Raw genomic sequence first — 20,400 nt, forward strand, 5'->3', positions numbered from 1 at the left:
ACAAAACAAAAACTTATTCCTAGTTACCTAAGGCCTTCAATCTAATATTTTAAGTTCACTACCATTTAGTGACACATACTTATGCCCTTAGAATTCATGGCATGGCTTAACAACTCATATAAATAGAAACAAACAAAGACTTGGAAGAAATTCAAACTTGAGAGAAGAAATGGCAGGTTTTTCTGGGGAAAATGTTACAAAATGTCAAGGGTAGCAGAAAGGACAAATAGAATGAGGGTGGAAAACAGAAAACTTTCCCATAAAATGATTTCCTAGGAAATCTCATCAAATGCTCAGGGACACTATTTTCTGTCTCACCCAGCAAGTACAAGGTTGTTAATACAGCTGGCCTATTATTTAGATAAAGAAAACTAAACAAACGTCACAATTTCAGAGAAAAATAATATCAAAGCAGAATTGGAACATTCAAAGCACATTTTTGGTTATTCGGTTTATTTAGGATACTCAGGGGACATTATCTGGGGGACTTAAAAGTCATTTCAATTAGGAACCTCTTTAGTCCGTCATCAATTATTTCGAGTGTTCTAGTCTCAAATACATTCCTTTCTTCTATAAACTTCTGAAAGAGATGAATACCTCCACCTACACCAAAATAATGTGCTTTGCTGGCCAAAAGTACCCGTCCATTTTTATCTAACAATCTACCAAAAGTTTGGTGCAACGTACCATAATAATCTGGATTGTAAATGGTTTCTGAGGTGAGAATGAGATCATACTTTTCAAAGACTTTTTCACTGCTTAGTACAAGCTTACAAAACTCAGACCACTCTCCAGAAAAGAACCGGCACTTACACAGATCTTGTACTACTTTTGATTTCCTGCATCTTTTCACATCTAGTTCGTTTCCATCATTTTCTTCATCTTCCAAAGTGGAGTTAGCCACGACATTAGGTAAGGTTACTTCATCAATCACCATACTGTTGTAGTCTTGAAAATGAATTTCCTTGGCCCCTCCCTTGAATGCAGTTATACCCAGCAACCCTGATCCACAGCCAAGATCTAATACTTTTTTCCCAGCAAATTTCACTTTGGCTTTTGTGAAATAAGCCAGGAGGTCAAAGGTACATTCCCAGATTTTTAAGCCTCCTTCATAAACACCTGTAATCAGATCAGAGTGAGAAGAAAAGCTTTTTGAAACGATGTTTTCTCCAGGGAAGTTCTCTTTCAACAAGATGGTTTTCACTACTGATATGTTAACACGCTGGAGACCTGGTAACATTTCGATGACTTTATTTTCTAACACTTTCTTTAAATCTTTAGGCATAGCATGCTCTTTGGCAATTCTCAAGCAAAGCTGTTTTTCATACGGCTCCAAGTTACTTGAACTGTTAGCTACACTGAGTGAGCTGTCTGTGTCTTGAAAGACAGCTGCATTTCTCACTGACTTAGGTTCCCCCGAAGGATCCCGAGGCAAGTCAAACTCTTCTGTAGAACATTTTTTGTCCCTATGTTTACCTTTTTGGCTTTCTGAGACCAAAGACTCTTCTGAGGAATCCAAGGCCAAAGTTCCACCTCCAAGGGGTGTTAATTCATTTTCCAGATGGTCTTCTATACTGAAATTAAATTGAAAAGTCATCCTCATTAAATGTACACAATCCTTAAATTCAGAGGAAGATTCTTCTGCTTCTGGATAGAACTGATGACACACACATAAACCTGCCTCAATTATTCAATTAGTTTTGCTGGGGGTCAATATCTCTTTAATTGCTTGTACACAGTTACAAGTATTTTAGAGATGTCTCCAAATGACTTTTTAGAGGTCTTTGCTCCTCTTTAAATTTAGCTCTGCGGAAAAAAAGAAAATTGTTATTAAAAAGTAAAATGACCAATTTCACTAAAACGTAATGTTAAAAAACCCTCCCCTTCATACAGCTGTCTTTTCTATAAAAGCTGGGGAGGGAGGGAGATAAAGAGATTTGGAAATACATACACTCTTCAGGGTTCAAAAGTTGGAGAAGAGACAAAACTGTAAAAACAAAAGGACTACAGCAGCAACAATAAGAACTAGAAAACACAAAGTCCAAAATTCTCAGGCAGTAAATGATGAGATAGCTACTCAGCGTGTCACTTATCATGACCCTGCCCGAACATATTCACCTCCTAAACTGCCAGGATCTCTTCACTTCAGTCTGTTACTGTTTCAAGTAACAGCACTTCGAGATTTTATTTTGGCAAATGAACATCCCTTTAAGAACATGCAAATGAAACTGGCAAACAGCCATTGATGATTAAGTAGCTAGTAACTTCAGTTTTCTTCCTTTTTGCAATTACTGATTACAGCTTTTAGCTGTTCTCCCACCCATTGTTAACTGTGTTTAGGCAAAATGCTGTCTGATTCCCACTAGGTTCCTACAGATAACATCTCCCTGGGGCCTGGGTCACCATGGTAATGGGTATGTGAGCTGTTTATCAGGAATTAGAACTCCTTGTCCACTTCAGGTCAGTTGGGACCACCAACTCATCAACTGGGCCCACAGAGATGCCCGATGAGCAACCTTTTGATGTCAAGAGGCTAAAAACTCCACCCTCAGATCATGCTAATGCCACCATTTTGTGAGCATGGGTCCTATGAAGAGGCATGGAGTCTGACTACGCTTGCACAGATCATCAATTGCCTCACCTCTCCTCACCTCCAACCACCTCTCTCCACGTTTCAGACCATCTTGGATTCATAACTAGCATATCATTGTACCTGATTCACAGCAGGAATTTTCAAACAATAGGTGTGGAGACTCTGTGCATGTGTGTCTATATGTATGTTATGTATGTGTGCTATTTTACCTCCAGATGATATAATTTCTAAAGAGCTCTATTCAATTGGCTAATAGTAAGTGCTTACATAAATTCTAAATGTAATAGAAACTAACTCAAATGTCATTCGAGTTAACATGATGAAATTAATCTTTGATAACTGAAAGCTTATTTAAGCTTGTTGGTCTGATTAAAATGGACATGTCCTCAAAGTTATCAGGACTGGATGTGATGGAGACATGCAGCCTTCATTCTACATTTATTGGTCAAATAAGCTGATGTTATTTCTATTACAAAACTGGTTAACAAAAATAATAACTTAAAATGAAGGCTAATTTTGCCAAAAGTCTGATGAAGTTTTGTAGGCAATCTAAATAATTATTGGGAGTAAACTAAATAGATGTGAAAAAGATGAAAGTGTTGGGTGAACTTTTCAAAATAATTGTGTGTTATGGCACGTATATTTAAGATAACTTCCATAATCTCTCTGGTAACTTGAAACTTTGAAGTTTTGCTAAGTAAAATTGAATGATAAAAAATACTCACTGAATATCTGGGTCATTTTTCAAATAAGATAAAATACTAAAACATTATTATTAGGCATGTCTAGGTTTATCTACTTTTGGCTTCTTATTACAAACTAAAAGATGTTTGGTACTATTAGTAAACGTCTTGTATTTTATTAAAACTTGTACTATGAAGTAGCATGTTTCCAGAAATTTTATAAAAAGTGTTTATAAACTTGCCAAGCCACAGAATGCTAGTGTAAAAGAAAGTTCCTAATTGCTTGCTTTTTAAGGTCTATAAGGGTTAAAAATTCTAATTAATATGTGTAATTAAAGCTGCTAAAAATTAATAAGGAGAATATCTTTGTATTCAAGGAAAGTAAATGTATGTTTTCAGTAAAGAAGGTATAAGGAATGGAAATATTTTTGTTTGTTTTGTTAAGAAAGATAAATTTGTCCTAAAGTACTAGAAGGGAAGAAAGCAAGCATGGGACAAATTCTGAATGTAAAAAAGAAAGTTAAGCAAGCTTTGTGGAAGAGGAATCCTACAAAGAGTTTTATGCATGGTCAAGTTGGTTAAGATTGAATTAAATCTAATTAAGCAGATGAGTTTTAGTGTCAAAAATAAGCTGGTGCAAAAATTAAAATTTGGTTCTCTCTCTCTTAAAAGGATAATTTTCCTGGACTTTTAGTGTGCTCTTGATAAAGAGGTTTTAAAAGGTTTTTATTTACCTTGAGTAAGTTTACCTAAAAGACAGAAGATCTATGTTTTGTTAAAATAATTTCCTATGTTCAAAAACAATGAGGTCTCTTTATTAAGGTTTTCTGACTGTTTTAACTCTGTTTGCCCTTGACTGTTTCTGTTGTCACTGATTGAATGGATAACTGAGCATTGGTTCACAGTGAGCATTGTTTCCTATTTGACAGTGTTTTTTTAACTCTTTTGATATTTCTGACAAGCTTACCCACAAATTCAAATCCTAAATGAAGTCTTTCTTTTAACATAAAGGAAAAATTTTTCTTTGAGGATTTTTAGAGGACCCCTGGGACTACTCAAAGAAACTCATTATTTCTCTTTCTATAAAAATACTAAATTAATTAGGCTTATTTGGTATGTTAAATTACATGGGAAGCATTGTCAAATAAATGATGATAAACGTACTTAGGTGGTATTATGTGGGTAAATGTTATTGATATAAATGTTTTAAAAATTATGTAACATTCCTAAAATTCTGTTCTGTCCTGGTTGTCAGCCATAATTCTAGTTATCCTGAAGCATTGTATGTCACAGAAATAGCCAAGTTTCTTTGCCAATTGCCCTTTTGAGTCTTTTGTCACTTTCAGATAGTGGCTGTTTTACTCTGATGCTTTAGCAAAATATGTTTCATCTTCAGAGAGATTCATGGAAAGGACTCTGACACTTACTCTAGACTACAGGTTTCTGATACGCTTTCAGATCATAAAACTGAACTGGGTAAGAAATGACAGAACTCTAACAGAGAAACTGATGACTTCATGAAACTGCTGACAGAAGATTAAGATCAAGAATCAATTACACAGGACTGAATGAACTGATGAGGATAATTATAATTTACATGACTTTTCATTTGAAATATTGCTGATTTTTTTGACGTTTTGTTTTGTTTTCCAGATTTAAGGAAATCTTTTCTTTTCTCTCATGCTAACTATGACTTATAGCAATTTGGTAAATTATACCTTTGTAAGCAGAACTGATACATTTATTTATTTTTCTCCCTACCTGATCCCTCCAGGATTTGGAAACTCTTAATGAGTGAGTATTGTTTTCATGGCAATATAGTTATTTGCGTAAGTTCAATAAGAATCTGTTTTCCTTATAACAAGACACAATTGGAAACACTGGTTATAATACCAAGTCTTTGACTGGAACATCATATTTGAGAGAAACACACAGACTCAGATATGACAAGACAACTTTTGAGGAATAAAGGTTGACTTCCTGGAATAAAGCCACTTGGAAATATTGGCCTGGTACGTTGTTTACAGCATTCCTGGCAACCATACTGGGTAAGTAAGGAAGCTCACTTATCAGGCAGGTGCAAGGAATGTCAATATTTTGGGGAACCTCAAGAGAAGAGAGGAATCCATCCAAATCTAAGGTATTTCAGGCAAAGCCTGATGACAAATCCTTGGATTGGCTTTCCTGGCCTCAAGAGGCTATTAAAGTTCAATCTGAGATTCCTTATAAATGGTTCCAGCAAAGCAGATTTAAAAGAGCCTATATGATCAATGGCTATTCTTGCTGCACTTATGTAAATAAATAGGTTAGGTTTATTGAAACTAAACTTATTTTGAAAACCAGTTAGCCTTAATTTGGCTATCTTTTATAAAAATGAGGGTAATTTTAGAGAGAAAAATTATGTTTCAATAGACACTATAGTACACATTCCTGGATATTAGGTTCTAGTTCTGATAATTGTCTTTGAGACTTTTGTTTTATATCTGTTAATTGGACTGGATCCTGAATTCTTCCAGTCTCCTGAAATATCTGGCCACAAATCTCCAAACTAATGTTTTAAATTTTTTCCATCATTTTCATTTGGAATCACTGAAAACTGAACCTACCATTTTTCCTGAAGCCTTGCAAACTGAAGTTGGACAACTTGATATAAACTTAAGAGAGATTCATGTCTGCTGCTGTGTGAGCTACTCAGGAAGATACTTGAATACCTGATGACATCATCAGAGACAGTTCAAGCAAAAGATGCTTCAACTCTGACACCTAGAAATCTTTTTTGACTGGCTCCCACCTGGGCTCAGAAAGGTTTATAATTTGCTCCCACCATTAACCTTTTCCTTTTGTCTCTCTGGAAATAATTCTTATTAAATCCTAGCTCTTGCTTACCCAACATAGGCCTAATTTTGGGAGCCCACCTATATCACCATCTTACTAAGAGACTGGTTCAGTGAGATGGAACAACCTATGCCCCTCATCAACAGGATATCCCTCAAGATTGAAGGATGAACAACAAAATGGGGGGGACTGATATTGGCTCAACACAAGGTTGACATAAGGGAAGCCACACTGTAGGAAAGGAATCATATTGTAACTTTGAATGACCTCTGATTAACTAACCCAGACATGCTCTGTAGATTTTACAGCCCCTCCCAGCTGCTATAAGTTGATAACTTTGTTCTTTTGAGTTCCTTAGGAATGTGATGACCTCCAGGCAGAAAGTCTGTGCTGATAGCCATCATCTATGACAACTGAAAGATCAGGGTATAGCACATTTCTGGTCTCTGATGCATATCCACTAAAACAAAAGACTACCAGGAACTAAGACCAGATGTCTGCCCCCACCTGGAAATCAAATGGAGGCCCCACTGGGATTAGGTCCATTTTTCAGGGACTGGTAAAATTTGGCTCGTCTATACTTCTTATCCTTCTGGTTGGATGCTTGATTATAAAATGTGCTTTTAGATGTTGTTCCAAAACTGTTGATCAAGGTACAAAAATTCTAATAATACAAAATGTCAACCTGAAGCCAGGAATAAGAGAATATTTCCAAATGAGTGCTAAACAGTTTCATTCCTCTAACTCAGATCTATGCCCAATTCAGCAGGAAGTAGCTAGATTGGTTATTGCCCCAAATATCTCAAGAATGAGGCATGCCCAAAGAACAAGAGGGATTGAAACCAGCAAACAGTTAGCCGCTGATGATCAAGTAGCTAATAACTACAGTTTTTTTCCTTTTTGCCATTACTGATTACAGCTTTTTTTCCTTCTCCCACCCATTGTTAACTGTGCTGTTTAGGCAATATGCTATCTGACTCCCACTAGTTTCCTACAAATAACATCTCCCTAGAGCCTGGGTCACCATGGTAATGGCTGATTGAGATGTTTTGCAGGAATTAGAACCCTTTGTCCACGTCAGGCCGGTTGAGACCACCAGCTCATCAACTGGGCCCACACAGATGCATAATAAACGAACTTCTGATGTCAAGAGGCTAAAAACTCCACCCTCAAATCACGTTCAAGCTGCCATTTTGTGAACATGTGTCCTGTGAAGAGGCATGGAGTCTGACTACGCTTGCACAGATCATCAATTGCCTCTCCTCTCCTCACCTCCAATCACCTCTCTCCACATTTCAGACCACCTTGCTCCCCTACCCCATAAATATCCCTGGGTTTTCAGGGAAGTGGATTTGAGACTCATTCTCTCACTTCCACCCATGGATGCCTTGTGGTTAACACCCTCTCTCTGCTGCAATCTTGTCGTCTTGGTGTCAGCCTTTCAGGGTGGCCGCGGTGGGGGGGGGGGGGGGACAAACCTGGTGACGTAACACATAGGTATGCTCTGGTGTGTGTAAATTCATCCAAATGACCTCACTGCAAACATTTAGTGGAGACCAGCAGTCCTAAGTGTATGGGAGTAGGGTAATTTTGGATAATTAGTAAAGATTAGTTTGGCGGTAGAGTAAACACAATAAGGGCACTGAACTGTCTGGAGAGGCCCAGAGAACACGAAAGCAACATTACTTCTATCTTCTACCTACCGTGCTAGACACTTAATACACACCATCTGCTTCAATACGCACAACTCTGGCAGGTGGGGCTTTTATTCCCATCACACAAGGGTCACGCAGTTAAGCAGGTAAGAACGTGCCACTTTCTACCCCCACCGCACCACCGGGCTTGGAGTCATTTCCGGCTGCCGGTCTCAGGTCAATCCCGACGCCAGAGAGGACCCCAGGGGACGCAGGGTAGCAAATCTAGGGACTTCCAGCCCTCACCTCCCAAAGGGCCTCAAAGCAACGTTTACAGCGATCCAGACCTGGGGATGCTCGCAGCCAGGTATGTTCCCAGCTCACCGCGCTGCGAAACTCCGCTTCTCGCCGGACGCGGCAGACGGAAAACGCGCACCAGTGAGTCCAGTCCTCCGCGGGCTAGGTAAACCCGGCTTTCTCTCCAGCCTCTTGGGGCCTGGGCGCACCAAGGATCGCAGCCGGCTTCCTCTCTATGGTTCCGGTGCCGGCAGAGAGCTCGCAAGGCCTGCCGGGACGGAGTTTCCGGTCCTGGCGGTGGCGGGCTGTCTTGAAGCTGTGCTGTTGGCGAAAGCATGTCGCAGGAGCGCGGAGCGCCAGCGAGCGTGGTTCCCCTGGAGGAATTAAGTAGCTGGCCGGAGGAACTATGCCGCCGGGAACTGCCGTCCATGGTGCCCCGGCTCCTCATATCCTTCATTGTCACTTCCACCTAGAGAGGGCTGTGGGACGGGTCTCGAACCGTGCTGCTGGGCCTCCTCACCCCGGCGGCTGGGCCGTGTTTTGTTTTTGCGGCCTGAGCCCTCCCCTTTCTTTGTTGATGAGCGAGCTGAATAAGCGAGGGGATGCAGGGCGCGCGAGGCCCGTGGGCGCCTGCCGAAGGCATGCCTGGCTTTGGAAGGGCTCGCGGAGGTGTTCTGCCCCGTGGTTTTGGCAGTGGGTGTGGCGTTTTCGCCCGTTCCCCTGCGCCTTTGAGCGTTTCTGTACTCCTTACGTGCAATTCAGTGTAGATACGTTTGCGTGGGGGTGTCGGGGAGGCCAAGACTCAGACCTGAGGTGTAAGGCAGCCGAGCTCTGGCTCTTAATAGCTGCATGAGGTAGAGAGAGAGAGAGAGAGTGAGTTCCTACCGTCTCTGAAATGGGTGGTGAATATGAATACCTTCCCCTCAGTATTGTGAGAATTAAAGGACGTAGTTCTACCATGATGCCAAGTCTGTAAAAGATGGGTAGTAAAGAACTAAAAATGTTCTTCCCCACCCCCTTTCGGACCTCTTTTCGGTCGTTGCTGGTTAGAAGTTGTTGCTTCCTTTTGTAATTGGTTCTCGTCTGCTGGGTTTGAATGACTTAATGCCTTCGTTGTCCAGGTGCAGACCGTTTTTAGTAGTCTCATGCCTTTGTGATTGTTAGGTGTGCTAGGAGTCCTAGCCCATCATGTTAAAAGGTTTTTTGCTTTTTTTTACATTTTTGAGCTCACCTTTAAAGTAAAACTACACCCAAAAGAAAAAATGACTTTCACTTGAGAGAGTCGCAACACTGCACAAATAATTATTTACAGCTAAAGCCAAATATAAATGCTACCATCACATAGAAGTCATTCACCTAGGCATTAGCAAAATCCGGCTTAGGTACCAAAGCCGTTTCTTAGTCGTTGTGTGGATACGGAATTGCTGTCCTCAAGAATTTTGACTTGGGAAACAAATAGCCATCCTCCTACTCAGAAACATTTGCTAGGTCCTTGATTTGTACCCGGCAGGGTCTTAGGCTTTGGGGGAACAAAGATAAGAAACATAGGTCCTCTTTATCCTCTCAAGCTTATAGGGGGATTTCAGTAATTGAAAGTCAGCATTCCCACCTGGTTTTGAGTCTCAAACTTAACATTCAAAAGAATCCAAACGTGCCCTGCTTTTCTGTATCTAAATAAATGGTTTCACAAGCCAAGACTTTGAATCTTCTCTCTAACATCCAGTCGCTAAGTTTATTGTTTCTGACTTCAAACTGTGTCTTGAATCCCCCATCCACAAATCTACACCTACAGCTCAAATGTCACCTCTTCTGCCCTCAATCAGAGCCCTCAGTCTTAGGTAGTTCCCCAAAACCCAGTCTGCAATTTAGGTAGTTCCCCAAACCCAGTCTGTAACACTTTTGTCACATTGCCCTGTTCATTTTTTTTTAAAGAGACTGAATCATTAACAGAAATTAGTGTGTTTACTTTGTGTCTTTTTGGTTATCCTCACTACACTGTAAAGTTCATAAAGGCAGAAATTTTGTTTTAACTGGATTATCCCCAGCACCTAGAGTAGTGCCTGGAACATAGTACTTAGTCAGTGAAGGGCTAAAAATATTGTCATGTTTTAAAAATGACTGAAGTCTCATTAGACAATTTTTTTTCAGCTTTTGTTTGTATTTTATCTTCACTATTTTCAACAAATGAAAGAAAAGTTTTCAGTAAATCTACAATCTTATCACCCAAATATAATTATCTTCATGTCTTGCATTTTACATACTGTTTTTCAGCCTCTACGTGTATGTCTGCATAACTCTTGTTAGCGCTGTCCAGTCAATTCTGACTCCCAGTGAGCCTGTGTGCAGCAGAGCAGAACCCTGCCCAGTTTTTTTGTGTCATCCTCTCACCTTCCGGCCCTTTATGGGATGATGCTCCACGGCTGTTCATAGGGTCTTCACGGCCAGTTTTTTCAAAAGTGGGTGCCCAGGTCCTTCTTCCTCATCGCTCTTAGTCTGGAAGCTCCGCTGAAACCTGTCCACCCTGGGTGACCCTGCCGCTGTTTGAAATATCGGTGACATAGCTTTAAATTTATTCTCAGTAGTGAATATCCTATTACTGTGGTACTACTATCTTCCTTAGTTCTTTTACTCTATGTATCGGCATTCTGACAGTTGGATGGAGCATATTCGTAAGTAAAATTAGTGTAATTCTATGATTTACTTTGACATCGTTAAGCTCTGAGTCCCACATATCAATACAAGTTCATATTCCCTTCAAATGTATTCTTATTGTAGTGTTACAGCCTCTGTAACCGTCAGTTACTTAAAATGACCAAATTCCTTCCAATTATGGATACTTAAAGTTTTAAATTCTATTTTGGATACATACCAGAAGTGTTCTGTTTGATAATGTATGTATAAGCACATTGTAAATTTTAAACCTTAGTTAAAATGGTTAGACCTGTATAAAACAGATTTTACGTTAACCTTCAGCCTTGAACATGTTTAGTGTCAATTACAAAATACTTTCTAAGTTACAAAAAGCGGTTTCTTTAGGTTGTGACAAATTTATCATTTAGAAAAAGTTGAATTTCTCATCTTCATTAATCTTACTTGATGTGATTTACTTATTTAGTTAGGAGAAGTAGAGTGTTAAGACTAGACTCCACAGTTTACTCATATTTTGAGCTAGCTTATTCTATTTACATTTCACTTGGTTGCAGAATATGTGTTGTAATTTTGAATCTACGTTGCCTGTTAGGGTCTATTTTTTAAAAAATTATTTTTTATCCTGAGTATAGGAGTTATACATATTCATTGTGGAAGATTTGAAACATGCAGAAAAATGAAAAATAATGAAACATTTATTTATCTGAAATGGTTAAGATTGTGATATAGAACATTCTCATCTCAGTTTTATATATTCCTGCTAGCCTATCTATTTTTCTTTGTATATACATATTTATATATATTAAAATTGCTATTATACTGCTTTGGAAACTTTTATATTTAAACTTAAAGTATTGTGAACATTTTTTCATGGTTTTAAATAATCTCTAATAAACATTTTAACAATAGCAGGTCCTATTTAGTAGATGTACCTGTAAGCATTAACTGGTCCTCAATTGCTGGACATATAAGTTGTTTCTTTTTTGTTTGTTTGTTTCTTTTTTTTTTGCTACTCTTTCAAATACTTAATTCTCTATGTAGAACAGGGCATTTTGAAACTGTTCAAAACTTTTGATTGCTAGTACTTACACATTCTCACGTTTGAAAAAGGGCAATGATCTTTGTTGGGTGACATGACTTAATTTTCCCACAAAATATGTTACTCTTTTGCTTTATAGAAATTCTGAAAATTCTTGTAGAAATGTTTTTACCTCATATGAACCACTTGACATTGGAACAGAATTTCTTTTCACCAGTGCTGCCAAAGGTATAGTACTATTATTATCTTAAGTGATCTACATGTTATAAAGGCTCTTAAAATCTAGGCTGTTTTAGGTCATTTCTTCTCAATTGTGGCTCTTTTTTTTTCTAATTTATCAAACATATTTGAAATGCAAAAAGTAGTAAAAAAAATAGATGTCCTGTGAGAATATGATGGTGTTAGTGTGATCATTAGGTGATTAAAAACTTATGTTTTCAGATAGTATGGATCCTTTACTAATTGAACTTACATTATTTGTAGCTAATTTTAAATACTCTTCTATTTTAAAGATGTTCAGTGAAAATTTGGGATAGGTAATGAAGTTAGCTAAGTCCCTTTGTTGTATCTTCTCTGTGGAGTTTATTAATAATTGTTTAAATTTTTATTGTGTGGAGAAATGAAGCCAAAATTTATTAAAGAAGTCTTAGAATGAAAAAGGCTGGAAAATGGGTAAAATCAAGTAACTAAGAGAAAACATTAAATTCACTGATTACCTTACCACCTTTTAGATGTATGTGGTATACTTTTTCTCTGAAAACCACAGTGAACTTTTTTTTTCTAATTGAGGGAACTAAAGATACTATTGTGCCCAAAGGAAACATTTTTTTATAACGTATTTCTTATTGAATGGATTTCTATCTTTAGCTTTGAAGCAGATAATCATCAGAATTCCTTTTACTCATTTCACTTAATTGTTTTCTATCTGAAAAGTTTTTTAGAATTTGTTCTTGACCACCAGAAAAAGGTACAGCTACTATATAGATGAAAACAGGAATGTTGAGTGTTAGCAAGCCTGTGGGAAACAATAGCCTCTTTTATTTACATTGGGTTGTTGACTATGTTGTTATTCGTGCATTGTTTAGGTTGTTTAAATTGTTTAGAAAGATCTGAGTATTAAGATCATAGGGTGGCTAACTTTTCACAGATAAAAAAACATAGTTCTGAGGTCACGTATTGTACCTCTAACCCAGGAATGGTATTTTGAGTTGGTCAAAAAGGGACCTGGTTAGAATACAAGTGAACAGGTAATTCAGCACAAATGCATTACCACTGCCAGAAGATAGCCTTGTAAATGCCCATAAGAATGTTGATGGTTAAGACCGTCATTGTTTGTTGTGTAAAGAGTACACTTACCTTTGTTACATCCAAAAAATGAACTTTGTGATTTTTTTTAATGGATGTTATTAAATAGATTCAAACTGCAGAAATGGAAAACAGATCAATTTCTGTTGGAGGCTTTTTTTTTTAGAGATTGTATTGTAGAAATACTTTATATTATGTATATGTTTTACATTATTAGGTGCAATTGTTAAGCTAGACAATATCCTATGGCTGTTAGTAATGCAAAATCAAATCATCTGATTCTTTTTCTTCAATATGTCTTTCCTTTTCTAGTAATTTCTATTACTCCTATGTGTAACCTGCTATGTTTTCACAGACTGTGAAATTATTTGATGACATGATGTATGAGTTAACCAGTCAAGCCAGAGGACTGTCAAGCCAAAATTTAGAAATCCAGACCACTCTAAGAAATATTTTAGAGGTATGTCAAATATATTAGGAACAAGACAGGGGGTGGGGGGTGAGGGAGGGGGGTAGCTTAAAGAGTGTGAGAATTTTTACAATGATACTAATTAACCATATATTCTTTTATGTAATGGCCCAATACTGGAATTAAATTTGTAGAATTAAAGACATGAATGCAAAAGCATAAATTCTGAGTGTTTTGTACAATTTCATGCTGAGTAAAGATCTAAACTCGTACAAGAAGACAAGTAATCACGATAGCATGCCCTACCTGTGATTTCAAAGAGTATGTATAGAAGACCTGCTGTGTGCTTTGATGTGTGGGTTAGCATTCCAACTTTTTTTTTACCCAGATGGCTTGCCAGTCGTTCCAATATTTGTAGTTCTGATAGACTGAAGTTCTGTGAAAGGAGGAAAGAGTGTCCATTTTGTTCACTGCTGTATCCCTAGCACCCGGCATACTCTCTGACATCTTTTAAGTGCACAAAGAATGTGTTCTGAATTAAATTTCTTCTCTTATTTCCAGACAATGGTGCAGCTCTTAGGAGCTCTTACAGGATGCGTTCAGCATATCTGTGCCACACAGGAATCCATCATTCTGGAAAATATTCATAGTCTCCCCTCCTCAGTCCTACATGTAATCAAGAGTACATTTGTACATTGTAAGGTGAGTGATGGGTCTGAGTACACTTTAAATGACGTAGAACCCATGGCAAAGGGACTGAATAAAACAGTTTGTACATAAGATTTTACATTTTAGCTGTGTTACTGGAATAGACTTTCCCGTAGAACAAAAAGCATGTATGTAAATGATAAGTGGTTATAAGGCAGTCATAAAAAGTGGACTTTTGCATTTTTGTTGTTGTTTTTATCCTATTTGCTCTCTATAAAGAAGGAAGTGACATGGATTTGTATTGAGTCACAGAGATCCTGCAATAGTTCTGTCATGACATTGGTGGACCAGATGAATTCCTTAATGATTAGGTTCCTATAAAGGGACACTAACCCTTATTTAGTCCCTTTCTATGTTCCCGAGGCAGCTTTAAAGCGCAAAACCTGGCCTGGGATTTGTGGGTCACAGGAAGTTTTGATGCTGCTACTTACTGGGTGAATGAAAATCACTAGTTAGGGGGCTGGCCCCATGGCTGAGTGGTTAAGTTTGCACACTCTGCTTCTGTGGCTCAGGGTTTGCTGGTTCGCATCCTGGGTGTGGACCTACACACCACTCATCAAGCCATGCTGTGGTGTCATCCCACATAGAAGAATTAGAATGATTTACACCTAGGATATGCAACTATGTACTGGGGCTTTGGGAGGAAAAAAAAAGGAGGATTGGCAACAGATGTTAACTCAGGGCCAATCTTCCTCACCTAAAAAAAGCATAAAAAACAAAAAAATTGCTAATTAATGCTTCTCTTTGGTGATAGGGTGCTAAAATGTCATGCACCTGACTTATGTTGTTTCTCTCTCTCTTAGTTCTATATTTGCAAGATCTTGGAAGTCAGAAATCATATCTTATACATGCCTGCGTCTTTTGAAGTACACTGTTTATAACGGATGTTCTCTAAACATTTATTTAATGAATGAATATGTGATTCAGTAAAAAGCATTACATTTTTGAGCTCTGATAGAATAACTTAAAGTAACTTTGGTTCTTCAGCATTTTATGACTTGCTTTTTCTCTCATTTTTATTTATTTGTGATCAGAATAGTGAATCTGTCTATTCTGGGCGTTTACACCTAGTTTCAGACCTTCTCCAGGCTCTTTTCAAGGAAGCTTATTCTCTTCAAAAGCAGCTGATGGAACTGCTGGATATGGTTTCCATGGACCCTTTAGTAGATGAGAATGTTGATATTTTGAATATGGTAACAGGTGAGCAAAGAAAACTTGCTATTTAGTATATGATGTATATTGACTGTAAATTGTTTATCAGTTAAATTATTAAATCCAACATTGTTTCTAATGATTCATGATATCTTAATTATTATGCATAAAAAATTTAAATCTACCCAATAAATTTTTAATCTTTTTAATTTTAGAATTTCTAAAATTGATATTTGATGCCCTAACATAGATTTGTATATTCAGTTAATGTTCACAGTAGATGATTTCTCACAGTGATTAACAAAGAAAGTTATACGACTTTATACCCTCTCAAGTAGTCCAGATTCTGAGGCAGTAGCTTTCAGATTTTTTAAACCGTAATTCATAGAAGAAATGAAGTTTACATTCCTTCCCAGAACACATATAATTACATATGTATGTGTGTGTTTGTGAATGTGTTGGTATACACCACATTTATTATACATGAAGTAATACCCATTTTACATGTAATGTACTCTATTCTATTTCATTTTTAAAGAATTGCTGATTGCTACTTCATTAAATCCATCAGTCACTGATGGATTATGACCCAGAGTTTCAAAAGCAGTACTCCACTGTGTAAGGGCAAAGATTGCATTTATAGCTTCAGCGTAAAGAGAGTAAGTTGGTTTTGTGCAGTGTATCGGATACCTTTTGATCTGTAACAAACCACCTCAAAATCTATTGGATTAAAACAACTACTATTTTATTTTATCATGATTCTATGAATGCAGTTTGGGCTGAGCTCAGCTGGGACTGCTTTCTCTGCTCCAGCTGGTGCAGCTGGCTGGCTCATGTGTTTGTGGTCAGTGGCCTCAATCACGTGTGGCTCTTGGCGGAGGCAGGAGTACTGAGCCAGCCACGCGTAGCACATCGTCCGTCCATCCAGCTGACCCCCCGGGCTCGGTCACCTGACGATGCCTCAGGGTTTCTAAGAACAGCACGAGAGGGCAAGCCCCAATATACGAGCACTTTACAAGTCTCTGCTTGCCTTATGTTTATTATCCTGTTCGCCAAAGCACGTCATGTGGCTAAGCCCAGGGTCTGTATGGAAGGGAACTGCCCAAGAGTGTGGACACAGAAAGCAGAGTTACTGTGGCCGTTTTTAGAGATAATCTACCACAGGCAGAGTAGAAGCCTTACGTGAGTACTGTGCAAATTCATTTTAATTCTTCTTGTTAGGTTTTCCTTCCTTAGCAGTTTGTCATTTTGAATTAGAATATCTATAGAATATTTCATTTATAATAGGGCACAACTTTAATTTCACTGAACATTTTTAGTTTTATTTAGGTCATAGAGTAGATATAAACTTCAAGATTTAATTTTCCATAACTGAAAAACCTTAAAGCAAAACTCTGACACTTATTTTCAATAATTATTTGTACACAGTTTTTGTCAAACTGCGTTATCTATTTTAACAAATCACAATTGTTCAGTAGGTACTTTTAAATATAGGAGAGACTCATGCCATGTGACATTTGAATGTCCTAAGAATTCTGTTATCTTTCTTTGTAGTTATTCATTCATTGTTGGAAATCTGCTCTGTTATTTCCAGTATGGACCATGCATTTCATGCCAATACTTGGAAGTTTATAATTAAGTAAGAGTTTTTGTTTTTTTCTTTGTTTTTACTTTTTGTAATATTTTCCCTATCCAAAATCTTAATTATTCATAAGTTTTCTTAGATTGCACTTAAAACATTCTATGGGTGTGTATACTGTTGACTGATACTGCTGTCTGGTGATCCACATATTATACTTGTAGCTCCCAAACCAAATTGGACTTCTTTACCTGCTGCCCCTCAAAAAAGAAAAAAAAAGTTCTACCTAGTTAGCTAGTACTTCTGAAGTAATGGGCCATGGGGCCTTAACCACTTGCCTACTGCTACTAGTGTTTAACTGACTAACAAGTGTCCTATTTCTAGGCTTACATAGATTAGTAATTATAATCAGAGCTGAATATAATCCTTTCATTATATGCTTTTGAGTTGTTCATGTTTAATTCCATTTGTAAAATACTTTTAACTGGAACGTTATGAAGGGTTGCTAGGGAGAGTGCCCATAGTGTTCATCAGATTCTTGAGGGTGGGAGGAGATATAGTTGAGAAGTGAAAATGGTTAAGAGCCTCTACTTTATACACATGCATAAAACATTAAAGGTCATTGTGGGTCTTTCAGGTCTCAGGTCCTTTTCTTGCACCACCAGGTCATTAGGTTGCCAGCAAGTAATAGTACTGGCTTAAAAGTGTCAACTCAGAGCCATATGGCATATGCTTGAATCCATTCTGAAATCACTTACTTCGCCTGAGTTCCTGGGCAATTTGGTTAACTTCTCTGAACCTTAGGTTGCTCATCTGAAAATGTGAGTAATAACCTTAGCACCTTCTTGGTGGGGTTATAGTGAGAATTAACTGAGTTGTTCAGTGTGGAATGCATAGAACTCTGTCTGGCCCATAGTGAGTGCTCAGTGAATTAGCCACATCACCATCACCATCATGGAGTATTTTCCACTCTTGCCCCCTTCCATTTTCAACGTTCAGATTGATCTTTTAAAAATGTTAGTGAGATCATGTCACTCTACTGCTTAAAATCCATCCTGTTTTACAGTAACAACCTAATCCTCTCTGGCCCCTGCCTTCTGTACAAGCCCATCTGTGCTGCTCTCTTCCTGCTCTTGGTTCCTCAAACATGCCAAACTCTCCTGTCCTGGAGCCTTTTCTCACCTTTTCCCTTTGCCTGGGATGCTCTTGTGCCCTGCTCTACACCTTGCTAACTCCTACTTTTCCTTCAGTTCTCAGCTTGAGTGTTACATCTTCATGGTAGCATTCTTTGATATCCTCACCCTAAGAATAAGGTAGATTAGATTTCCAGCTTAGCATTTATCACAACTGTAATTAATTATTTATTCTTATAATTATTTAATATTCTCTCTTGTGCTAGACCAGAAGCTCCATGCAGACAGGGTGGAGACTGTGTCTTTTCATTCGCTTCTCTATCCCCAGGGCCTAGCGGAGTACCTGGCACATAATAAGAGCTCAACTAATATTTTATAAGGAGAAATAAAAAATTAGCAACTTAATTAAACTAGCAGGCCGGCTTCAGAGGTAAAGTCAGCACATCTTAATTGTGCTGTGTCTAGTTCTATATATGATGCGTTGTGATTTTTCACATGTTCTGTTAGGTCATGTTTTTATGGTTCTAAGTTACCTGATGTGTTTCTTGGTGGTGACTGTATTCTTTTCTTTTTATTCATTTAGGCAAAGCCTTAAGCACCAGTCGGTTATAAAGAGTCAACTGAAACACAAAGAGATAATTACTAGTTTATGTGAAGACATTCTTCTCTCCTTCCACTCTTGTGTACAGTTAGCTGAACAGATGACAGAGTCAGATGCACAGGTAAAACGTGGTCTAACAGCACTTTAAACAGTAGCTCTTTTCCTTTGGCAGTCACTAAATCTCATTTGAAGCTATGGATCAGTTTACCTAAAAGAGTTTTAATTTGTTGTGTTTTTTTTCCAATCTCTTGGATTATTTACAGCCCTTCATTACTTTTCACCCAGAACATTGCGTTAGACTTGTCTGTACTCATTCCCTCAAGAGTCTTCCCGTCTCCCCTGTTACATACTAACTGGTTGATCACGGCATTCCCTCAGAATTCTTTCATTCTTTTCTACCCTAGGACAGAACTCTAATTCCTTAGTCCTCTATTTATTTAAGATTGCCTTAATATAGCCATCATCAATCTTATCTTCACCAATCCAGCAAAGTGTGGTGATGTGATATACAACTCTGTGTGTGTGTGTGTGTATATGTATCAGTCTTCTAAAGTTGGTATGTACTTAGAGTTATTTTTATTTCAAAAAGTTATAGTGTTGAATTGGCATCTCATTTATGAAACGGATTGTATTCTAAAAATTTGTAATACACTTATTAGGAATTATAGTTCGTTTTTCTATAACAATGTATACATAGTGCCTTTTGTTCTCAGACTAGCCCTTTAAATTTTATTTAACTCATAATAGCCCTAAATTATAGGATTAACAGTACTCGGAACCTAACAGTTAAATGTAATAATTTCAATGGGAAAATGAATTAAATATTTCTTCGTAGAATAACATTTAGATCCCTTCCTGTTGTAGACCTGCAAGCTGATACAGCTGATTCCTTTGTGCCTGTGCTCTTCCCTGCCCATCAGCTGTGGGGGTGCATGTGTAAGGATTCATCGAGTCCTAAACACTGGTTAGAATTCCTGGGGTGGGGATGATCTGGAAAGACACACCCTAGAGGAGGATGGAAGTTTGAAAAGGAGTTCTGACGTTGGTAAGAAGGAAGTGAGGAGCACCTTTAGGAAGGGGGCTAACCTTTTCCTTCTTGCCGTTCTTCATTTTCTCCTTTCTATCCTCCCCTTATATCCCTTCTTTCTTTTTCCCCTTTCTTTTCTGTCCCCGCTTCCTTTGTGTACCCTTTCTGATTCCTCTCAGGTTGCTGACAGGAGGCATTTGGTTGGGTATCCTGTGTCAAAGGCAGGAGAGTTGTTCCCCTCTTCACCTTTATCTTATACATCCATATACTTAACCCCAAACTCCTCTTTTCCCAATTTCCTTCTTACCTGTCTTGACACCACAGACTCCGAGCTAGTACCTGAAGGGTAAGTTTGGACAGAGATTCTTGGGCAGGAGTGAGATGGGGAAAGCCCAAGCAACAGTGTAGTCTCTAGTGGAAGAGAAAGGAGAAGCCCTGGGGTCCCTGACCAGTGTGGCTATCTGTACATAAAGTGTGTAAGTTCAGCTTATATTAACTGCTTGTGTTTGAAAATCAGAGAATTTAAATTGTAAACTTTCCTCACTTACCAAGCAAATTTTCATGTTTTTCCTTACTTGTGAAAATTTGAGACTGATAAATGTGACTGTCCGAGCCTTGAGATAGCTGTATGGTTTCTCCATTCTTAACTCTAAATTCTGATGAGCAGTGAGTGCCCTCTGCTGTTCACTGTTGATATTTATTGAGGAATCAAACTATGATCTTAAAAGTCTTCCAAGCAGTTTTTTCACCTTATTT

At 38.0% G+C, this 20,400-nt stretch overlaps 2 protein-coding genes across 13 annotated transcripts in view; one reads left to right on the forward strand and one right to left on the reverse strand.

Moving 5' to 3' along the window:
- Positions 1-436: 436 nt before the first annotated feature.
- METTL18 (methyltransferase 18, RPL3 N3(tau)-histidine) lies at positions 437-8,268 on the reverse strand. Of its 3 annotated transcripts, none has more exons than XM_070591288.1 (2): positions 8,130-8,268; positions 437-1,806 (listed from the first exon to the last, which is right to left on the reverse strand). In XM_070591288.1, exon 2 carries the CDS (start codon positions 1,601-1,603, stop codon positions 476-478), a length of 1,128 nt encoding a protein of 375 aa, XP_070447389.1. In that variant the 5' UTR covers positions 1,604-1,806; positions 8,130-8,268; the 3' UTR covers positions 437-475. The 3 variants fall into 3 exon arrangements, with proteins under 3 accessions (XP_070447389.1, XP_008523753.2, XP_008523754.2); XM_008525531.2 differs by having other exon boundaries at positions 8,093-8,252; XM_008525532.2 differs by having other exon boundaries at positions 8,052-8,190.
- Positions 8,165-20,400, forward strand: part of FIRRM (FIGNL1 interacting regulator of recombination and mitosis) — a 39,332-nt gene continuing 27,096 nt past the window's right edge. For 3 of the 10 annotated variants that reach the window (XR_011532138.1, XR_011532139.1, XR_011532140.1), the window contains exons 1-8: positions 8,217-8,488; positions 10,672-10,711; positions 11,870-11,958; positions 13,391-13,495; positions 14,006-14,146; positions 15,187-15,352; positions 16,859-16,943; positions 18,600-18,738. Coding sequence is in view for 5 of the 10 variants with exons in the window: in XM_008525535.2 (XP_008523757.1) it covers positions 8,378-8,488; positions 10,672-10,711; positions 11,870-11,958; positions 13,391-13,495; positions 14,006-14,146; positions 15,187-15,352; positions 16,859-16,943; positions 18,600-18,738 (876 nt within the window). In the remaining 5 variants the exon portion in view is untranslated. Of the gene's footprint in view, positions 8,489-10,670; positions 10,712-11,869; positions 11,959-13,390; positions 13,496-14,005; positions 14,147-15,186; positions 15,353-16,360; positions 16,487-16,858; positions 16,944-18,599; positions 18,739-20,400 lie in introns of those variants that run through there. The other 7 variants (XM_070591279.1, XM_070591280.1, XM_008525535.2 and 4 more) reach the window with 6 other exon arrangements.

The sequence above is a fragment of the Equus przewalskii genome, chromosome 23 (genome assembly GCF_037783145.1).
Source record: "Equus przewalskii isolate Varuska chromosome 23, EquPr2, whole genome shotgun sequence".
NCBI lineage: Eukaryota > Metazoa > Chordata > Mammalia > Perissodactyla > Equidae > Equus > Equus przewalskii.